This window comes from Rutidosis leptorrhynchoides, chromosome 11 (genome assembly GCF_046630445.1).
Source record: "Rutidosis leptorrhynchoides isolate AG116_Rl617_1_P2 chromosome 11, CSIRO_AGI_Rlap_v1, whole genome shotgun sequence".
Taxonomy (NCBI): domain Eukaryota; kingdom Viridiplantae; phylum Streptophyta; class Magnoliopsida; order Asterales; family Asteraceae; genus Rutidosis; species Rutidosis leptorrhynchoides.
The window spans coordinates 389,037,129-389,045,872 of record NC_092343.1 but is presented as its reverse complement, the minus strand read 5'-3'; the positions used below and the strand labels follow the sequence as shown (position 1 = coordinate 389,045,872).

Here is an 8,744-nt window from a genome sequence, read left to right as displayed (position 1 = left end):
TGTGAAAGTGAGTTATAGTCCCACTTTTAAAATCTAATATTTTTGGGATGAGAATACATGCAGGTTTTATAAATGATTTACAAAATAGACACAAGTACGTGAAACTACATTCTATGGTTGAATTATTGAAATCGAATATGCCCCTTTTTATTAAGTCTGGTAATCTAAGAATTAGGGAACAGACACCCTAATTGACGCGAATCCTAAAGATAGATCTATCGGGCCCAACAAGCCCCATCCAAAGTACCGGATGCTTTAGTACTTCGAAATTTATATCATATCCGAAGGGTGTCCCAGAATGATGGGGATATTCTTATATATGCATTTTGTTAATGTCGGTTACCAGGTGTTCACCATATGAATAATTTTTATCTCTATGTATGGGATGTGTATTGAAATATGAAATCTTGTGGTCTATTATTATGATTTGATATATATAGGTTAAACCTATAACTCACCAACATTTTTGTTGACGTTTTAAGCATGTTTATTCTCAGGTGATTATTAAGAGCTTCCGCTGTAGCATACTTAAATAAGGACGAGATTTGGAGTCCATGCTTGTATGATATTGTGTAAAAACTGTATTCAAGAAACTTATTTTGTTGTAACATATTTGTATTGTAAACCATTATGTAATGGTCGTGTGTAAACAGGATATTTTAGATTATCATTATTTGATAATCTACGTAAAGCTTTTTAAACCTTTATTGATGAAATAAAGGTTATGGTTTGTTTTAAAATGAATGCAGTCTTTGAAAAACGTCTCATATAGAGGTCAAAACCTCGCAACGAAATCAATTAATATGGAACGTTTTTAATCAATAAGAACGGGACATTTCACATTTAATACTTGCACTTTATCATAACACAACATTAAATCATCCAAAACTCAAAATCAAACACACACTTTTCATGTTCATGCTAGTTACACTAAAACAGCGAGATCGAGCATATAAATCATATATTCATGTTAGACTTGAGCCATAGACATTAATTAACAACTTTATAAGTTAAAAACATCAAGAACACAAAATCTAGTTATTTTAGAAAGTTACCCAAATGTAATGAAATCGGTATGGAATCGAAGAGGAAGTTGCAAGGATTCCAAAAATGCAATTTGTTTTGATGGACACTTGCTAGAATGAAAATAGATGATGAATCTTTGTATTTGGGTGTTGAGAGAAAATGGAGGAAGTAACAAAAAAGGAGAAGATGAAGTGAATGGATGAGAGGAGTTTGACTCCTTTGACCTAGTCACCATTTTGGCATTTTGGCAAGTTTAGTCCCTCAAGTTTGAATCCGGTGCGTGAATTACCTAAACGAGATATTTTAAAATGCGTATTAACGAAAGATGTTATAAACATATAACGGACTTTAAAATAGTTAAACGAAAAGTAAACGGAAAAAGGCGGGATGTTACAAAGGGTGTGATGAAACGGAAAGTACATCCTGATATTTCCTCTGTGAAAAAGCAAAAGTTTGGTCACCTTCGGGATGAAGCGAGTGATGACATAAATACTGTAAACCCTTTGTTTGGTATGTTTGCTCCGTTTACTTCTTTGTCAGTTACTCCTCTTTATTTATTATTTACTGCATTGTTTGCTTCCTACAGACCTACATGTGTATTCCTAAGTCCTTGTTCCAGGCGATTGCTTTGATATTATTGACGGTCTTGTTCTTGATAATTGGGGAAACTCTTTTGCTGATAACATGAAGAGTTTTCATGATGCTTTTTCGGTTATCAATTTTCAAGTTGTTTCTATGGTGCACATCGCCTCCTCCCTTTTGCAGAAGCGTAATGCATAATTCGAGTCTTTGAGGGAGCATCATGTTGCCATGAGCTAGAGGGTTAAGAAACTTGGGAAGGAGGTATTGATGGGTCCTAGCTATGAAGAGGAGTTGAAAGCTGCTCGTGATGAAATAACAGGTTTGCAGACGCAGGTGAAGCTAGGCGAAGTTTAGAAGTTGGCCATTGCTGATGAGTTGAAAAACTACAAGAAGCGATGTGAGGAGTTGAAGTCTGATTACTCTTAAGTTGTTTCTCAAGTTATTCCTTATGCTTGTCACCAATTACTAAAGAGTGCAGATTTTGGACAGTTTTTTGTGATGTGGTGTTGGCCTCGAAGGTTCAGGCTAGGTGCGATGTGATAGGAGATTTGGCATCAAAGGGGGTTGTGCAGCTTGGTGATTTTGCTGATTATACAAATAAGGGGCAAGCGATGGTGGATGCTGCTTTTGATGAGCTCGAACAGGCTGAATTTAATTATGTCAAGACTATCTCTGCCATGGTGGATGCCAAGCCTTGTGATCTTTTGAAGACACTTGCTACTGTTGTTCCTGAAGCTCATGGTGATGAAGAAACTCATGTGGAAGTTCCTGAGGCTATGGGAGAATCAGGGAAAGTTAATGCTCCTATTAATTAGTTATTGTGTGTAATCGTTTAAAAACAATTATCATCTTTTGTGATTTGGCTTAAGTGCCTGGGCTCTGTTGCCCTTTTGTTTGAATAATGGTTATGTATCTTATAACTTTAGTTCTTTTATTTTTAATTTAGCATGCTTTTCTTATATGTTTTACCATGGATTTTATCCTGCATAGGTGGATAAAAACTCTCTACCTGAAGGATGGTTATACAGTGATCACTTTTAAGGAAACCTTGTTTCCTTACGTCGAGCATTGTGAAGTATATTTTTTGCTTCGTTGCTCGGTGTTATGTGGATTATGACAGGGTTATTTATATTCCGACTGTCATTTCCTCATATAATTCCTTATTTGGAATTTGATTTTGTTAAGACGTTAGTTTATCAAAAGTAGTTGTAAGAAATTCATTAAGTTCTGTGTAGGAAGTTTGTAGGCTTCAACTACAAATATAGCATCTTTCAACTACATGTTAAAAAAGAAAAGATACAAGACATTCAATGATAGAACTTTCGGAGGTTAGTTCCATTCTATGCCCTTGGTATGGGTTTGCCAGCTGTTGTTTCCAATTTGTAGGAGCCTTTACCCAGTACTTGCGAAATTACATAAGGTCCTTCCTAATTTGGTCCTAATTTTCCTTCATATTCCACCTTACTTACGCTTTTTAACCTTAAGACATAGTCTCCTACCTTAAAAGTCAAGGGCTTTACTCGTTTATTGTAATAACCTTCAATCGTTCATTTGTACGAGGCTTCACGAATCAAAGTTGCCTCTCTTCTTTCTTCGAGTAGATCCAAATTGACTCGAAGATTTTCTTCGTTGTTCACATTGTTCACTGTTCTGTCTGTTAACACTTGTATTTCAGCAGGAAGGACGGCTTCTGTTCCGTATGCAAGACTATAGGGTGTTTCCCCATTGCTTCGCTTTGGTGTTGTCCTATGCGCCCATAATACCAGGGGAAGCTTGTTAACCCATCATTTTCTGCATTTGCCTAAGCGTTTCTCAATTCCTTTGATCATGTTTCGGTTGGTTACTTCCACCTGTCCATTACCTTGGGGATGATATACCGAGGTGAAATTTTGCTGAATTTTCAATCGTTCGTAGAATTTTGGGAAAATCCCCTCTGCAAATTTTTTTCCATTATCCGAGACTATTTTTTAGGAACTCCAAACCTGCATACGATGTGTTCCCAAAAAAACTTTTCTACATGCTTACTAGTGATTGCTGCCAAGGGTTTTGCTTTAGCCCACTTGGTAAAGTAATCAATCGCTACCAGTAGGAATATTGGACTTCCGGGGGTGTCGTTGATAGGTCCAACTATGTCTATCCCCCATTTCATGAACAGCTAGTCTGAGGTAACCGAGACTAGTTCTTGCTTTGGTAGTCTGGGGACATTCGAGTGGATTTGACAGGATTCACAATCTTGTAGCACCATTGATGCATCATAGGCCAGTAGTATCCCAGTCTCATGATCTTTTGTGACTACTGAACTTGGTCCTGCATGAAGGCCGCATATCCCCTTATGCATCTCTTGGATTATAATAGTTGCTTGCTTTGGCCCCACACATTGAAGTCTTGGAGTAAGAAAGGATCTTCGGTATAGCGCCCCGTTCATCATTTTGTAGGAGGGTACTTTTATCCTTATCTTCCTAGCTTCGTTTTTATCCTCTGGTAATGTTCCCGCTTTAAGATATACTTGCAGTGGGGTCATCCATGTTACCTCATCCTCATGTATGAGGTCATTGACTTCTTCCTCCAGGATCGATTTCTTTTCTAGTACCTCCACCAAGACTTCTTTTGCGAGATGCTCAAATGTCAATGAGGCGAGTTTGCTTAGTGCATCTGCCTTCTTATTTTGGCTTCGGCGAACATGTTCAATGTCAAAACTTTTAAAGCTTTCGATTAGTTCCTTCTCTTTTGTTAAGTACACTTTTAAAGCTTTCGATTAGTTCCTTCTCTTTTGTTAAGTACAGTTGGATGGTGGGTTGCCGAGCTTCAAAGGTGCCCATGATTTGGTTAGCCACTAGTTGTGAGTCGACGAAAGCACGAAGGTGGAGGATCTTTAGTTCCTTCGCCATTCTTAGCCCTGCGAGTAGCGCTTCGTATTCAGCTTCGTTGTTGGTTGCTGTGAATTCAAAACGAAGTGCATAAGTAAACTCTTTTCCTTCGAGGTTTACTAACATTAGACCAGCACCTGATCCATTGGAACTCGACGCGCCATCGGTGTTCAACTTCCATTCTTCACTTTCGACCTTCGGGGTATTGACTTGGGTGGAGTTCTTTGTATCTTCTTCGTTAAGGTTATCTGTTTCGGCGATGAAGTCTGCCAAAACTTGTCCTTTGATTGCATGTCTGACCCTGAACTCGATGTCATGTTCACCTAGCTCAATGGCCCATTTGGCCATTCTACTCGACTTTTCAGGCTTCGAGAGTACTTGCCTGATTGGTTTGTTGGTAAGTACCACTATCTGATGTGCTTGGAAGTATCTTCGGAGTTTCCTAGCTGTATGGATGAGTGCTAGGGTGAGCTTCTCAAGTTCTGGGTAATTCAACTCTGCTCCTTGAAGTACTCGACTAACGAAGTATATCGGTACTCGCACTCTTTCTCGTTCGTTGACCAAGACTGTACTAATGCACTCTTTCAAAGCTGCCAGGTATATGAAGAGTGTTTCCCCTTCTTTGGTGAGGTCAAGGTAGGGAGCTTGGCAATATATTCCTTCATTTCAACGAATGCCTTTTCAGCCTCTTCGTTCCAGACAATTTTCTTCTTTCCCAAGCATCCTTTCAAGATTCTGAAGAAGGGTAGTTGCTTTTCTGCTCTCCTTTATACGAACCTGCAGAGAGATGCCAACTTTCCATTCAAACTGTGCATGTCTTTTATGGGTGCTAGGGTTTGGAGTTGCTTGAGCCTGTCTATCTTTTCTGGATTCGCTTGGATTCCCTTTCTGGTGATGTAGTACCCACGAAATTTCCCTTCTTCGACCCCGAAGGAACATTTCTTTGGGTTTAGTTTCATGTTTATTGCCCGAAGCTTATCGAAAGTTTCCTGAATGTCTTCTATTAAATTTTCTTCTTTTCAGCTTTTGATTACCATATCATCTACGTAGGCTTCCAGATTTCTCTCCAGTTGGTTGTGAAAGACTTTGTCGACGAGCATTTGATAGGTTGCTCCTGCGTTTTTTAGCCCGAAGGGCATCTTTTGGTAGCAGTAAATCCCTTTGTTGGTGAAGAAGGATGTTTTTTCTTCATCTTCCTTGGCCATTTTTATCTGGTGATACCTTTTGTAAGCATCCAAGAAGCTCTTGTATTGATATCCATTGAGGGATTTGACTTTCCAATCGATTTCAGGTAAGGGATATAAATTTTTTGGGACATGACTTGTTGATGTTGGTGAAATCGACACACATTCTCCATCCTCCGTCTGACTTCTTTACCATCACGGGGTTAGCGACCCACGAAGGATATTTAGCTTCGCGAACTATACCTGCCTTTAGCAGGCCTTCTACTTCCTTACAGGCCGCTTCGTCTCTTTCAGGTGCTAGATTTCTTTTCTTCAAATGTACTGGTTCAAGGTGCTTGTGCTCATTGAGTCGATGTTCTGTCACAAAGGGTGACCCCTGTACATTGATGGTTCGTGGTATCTCAGTGATGTCACTATTCTCCCAGGTGAATACATCCACATTGGCTTGCAACACCTTCCAAAGCTTTTGCTTGGTGGATGTTGGTAAATTCTTCCCTATGTTGATCTCTTGATGAAACATCGAATTTACTGATATCTTTTCTACTTGGTGATCTTCCTCCGATGCTTCTAGAATGCACTCGGTTGGCTCTTTCATCGTTTCTTTTATGGCTAAGATTACCTTATCCCTGTCATACATTGAGGCGAGGGTTCGGATACCTTCGTGAGTATGAAACTTGACCATTTGATGCACTGTCGAGACGATTATACCCATTTTTTTCATAGCTACCCTCCTGAGCAAAATTTTGTGCGGGGAGTTTGCTCGGACTACCACAAAATCAATGGTTTCGGTTCTTGTTAATGGTGGTTCGCCTATTGTGAAGTCGAGATCAATTTCCCCAATGGGCCAACACCTTTCTCCAGAGAATCCCACTAATGGTACCCTAGGAGCACCTAATCGTGCTCTGATAGTGGGACATAGTCGATCGAAGCAATGCTCGTACATTACATCACAAGCACTTCCACTGTCGAGATATATCCTTCGGACTTCTCTGTTGAAGATTTTTCCATTATTGTGACCGGTATATCTGAAGGACATATAGTATCAAGGGCTGGAAACGATATTTCACTCCATTATTTGATGGTGCGACCTCTTTCTCTATCTTATAAGGCTGGTGTGAATCTATTGCCAAGATTACATTTTCGGCCTCTTGCCTTGTGTCTTCTGTTTTCTTTTCCAATGCCCTTTCTTTCTTTGGTTCTTGGATCCCTTTTATGAGATGGACAGTTTTCCCGATTTAACAGCTTCCTCAATGGTTGTTTTGAGGTTGAAGCATTCATCTATTTCGTGCCCAAAATCATTGTGGAATTCACAAAACTTGGTCATGTCTGTATTCATCCCCCTGTTGGACATTTTTCCTAGAGCTTTGAACTTATTAGCTACTTTCTTTGTTGCTAGGATTTCCTTAGGGGTTTTTATCAACACCCCCAAGATCTCAGCTCCGGTTTCTCTTCGATAGGGGTGGAATCTTCCCTTGTACTCTTTCCTACCATGTTTGTCATCCCTTCTTTCTAATTTTTCTTTTCATTTATTCGTGGGTGCATCATCCAAGACGAAGTTATCTGCTGTTTCTTTTGCATCTAGCCATATATATGTTTTTTCTAACAAAGCTTCATAGGTATTTGGTGACCCTAGATTTGTATAGCAACCCGGATATTCTCTGGGATTCTGGTAGGTTGGGGATCTGTTGGGTTTCATTGGTATACCTAGTGAGGAAGGCCCTAGAACCTTCGCTGTCTTTTTACTTTATTCTGTGGATGGCCACATGGTTCTTTTTGTGCAGCTTTTGTTGACTAAATTTAGACCTAAATTTTTGTTTCGGGTCATCGAAGCTAGCTACAGAGTCTTTTGGTAAGGAGTCAAACCAAACCCTTGCATCTCCCTTTAACATGTAAGAAAATACGTGACATGCTACGGGTATGTCCCACTTGGTCATTCGTGCCGCACCTTCGAATATATTAAGGAAGTCATCCGGATCATCCTTTCCTTCATAGTCAATTAGGTGCGCGGGGATTTTCATTCCATCGGGGAATGCACAATGCTGGATGTATGGTACAAATGGGGTTTTTTGGTTTACCCAGAAGTTGTTATTGGTCACCACAGAGGTAATATCTGGTGACCTTGGGTGCAGCACATTCCCCCTGGTTAGGAGGGTATATCCAGGTGGTTGTCATTTGTTGTGGCGGGGGGTTCCAATTTTAGAAGTAGGCGTAGTTGGTCCCTGGTTGCACTGAGGCGTTTGGAAGAGGGGTGTTGTAGGTATAGTTAGGGTTACCTGAGATACACTTGTGGTTTCCCTCGTCTGAGTCGTAGTTTCTGTTGACGAGTTCGCTGGCAAACTCCAAGGCTGAGGGTTTTGGTTCGGAGGTTCCATTTCCAGCTCTTCGTCGTATTCCTCGTTTTCGTATGTTAGAACCCTTCTACTTTACAAGATCCCCGTGTCCCTTAAACTCTTTATCACCGATCTGATGTGATCGTAATTATTTAAGACGAAGGTCTTATCTATCAACGGGGGTGGCTCTGCGGAATGCGAGCCATGATAGTTCGTTAAGACAAATGCAGCTGGAGTGGCGGGTGACCTGGTCAGGGTCCCCACAGTTGAAAACTATAGCTGTGTTGAATCTGAGGTTTATGTATTTCTGGGTGGTGTGAAACCCAAAGGTATGTGACTGGAGTCCGCCATGACGTCGGTTCTTGCCCAATAAGATGAATAAGATGTGAGTCCCACGGATGGCGCCAATTGTTTGTACCATAACTGGCGATTAGTATTGATATGGGGATATCCAAGTCACTGAGATTGGAGATTGAGTGATTATGGTTTTAGCTCTGTTCACTGGAGATTCCCCGAAGGTAACAATCAAGTGATTGTTTGACGCCACCGAAGCAAATAATATAACATGATGTGTTATTATGTGTGTGAATGTTGAATGTGGAATGTATCCTGCATTCTATTCTATTTATAAGTGGGTTGGAGTGGCTTCTTATACCAGCTCGCTAGTTCTCAATGGTTTTGGAATACTAGTTGACCTTTCCCTTTTAGTAAACCTGCAAAGGAAAATGACCTTGTCCCTTTCCTTTGTTGTACAA

The 8,744-nt window shown here is 40.2% G+C and overlaps 2 protein-coding genes across 2 annotated transcripts; both read right to left on the bottom strand.

Moving 5' to 3' along the window:
* Positions 1-3,763: 3,763 nt before the first annotated feature.
* On the bottom strand, positions 3,764-5,680 carry LOC139876045 (uncharacterized). The gene is made up of 4 exons (XM_071863343.1): positions 5,510-5,680; positions 5,177-5,252; positions 4,390-5,065; positions 3,764-4,277 (listed from the first exon to the last, which is right to left on the bottom strand). Exons 1-4 carry the CDS (start codon positions 5,678-5,680, stop codon positions 3,764-3,766), a joined length of 1,437 nt encoding a protein of 478 aa, XP_071719444.1.
* An 82-nt stretch (positions 5,681-5,762) lies between these two features.
* Positions 5,763-6,695, bottom strand: LOC139876044 (uncharacterized). The gene has a single exon (XM_071863342.1). The coding sequence runs from the start codon at positions 6,693-6,695 to the stop codon at positions 5,763-5,765; it is 933 nt and encodes a 310-aa protein (XP_071719443.1).
* Positions 6,696-8,744: the final 2,049 nt, after the last annotated feature.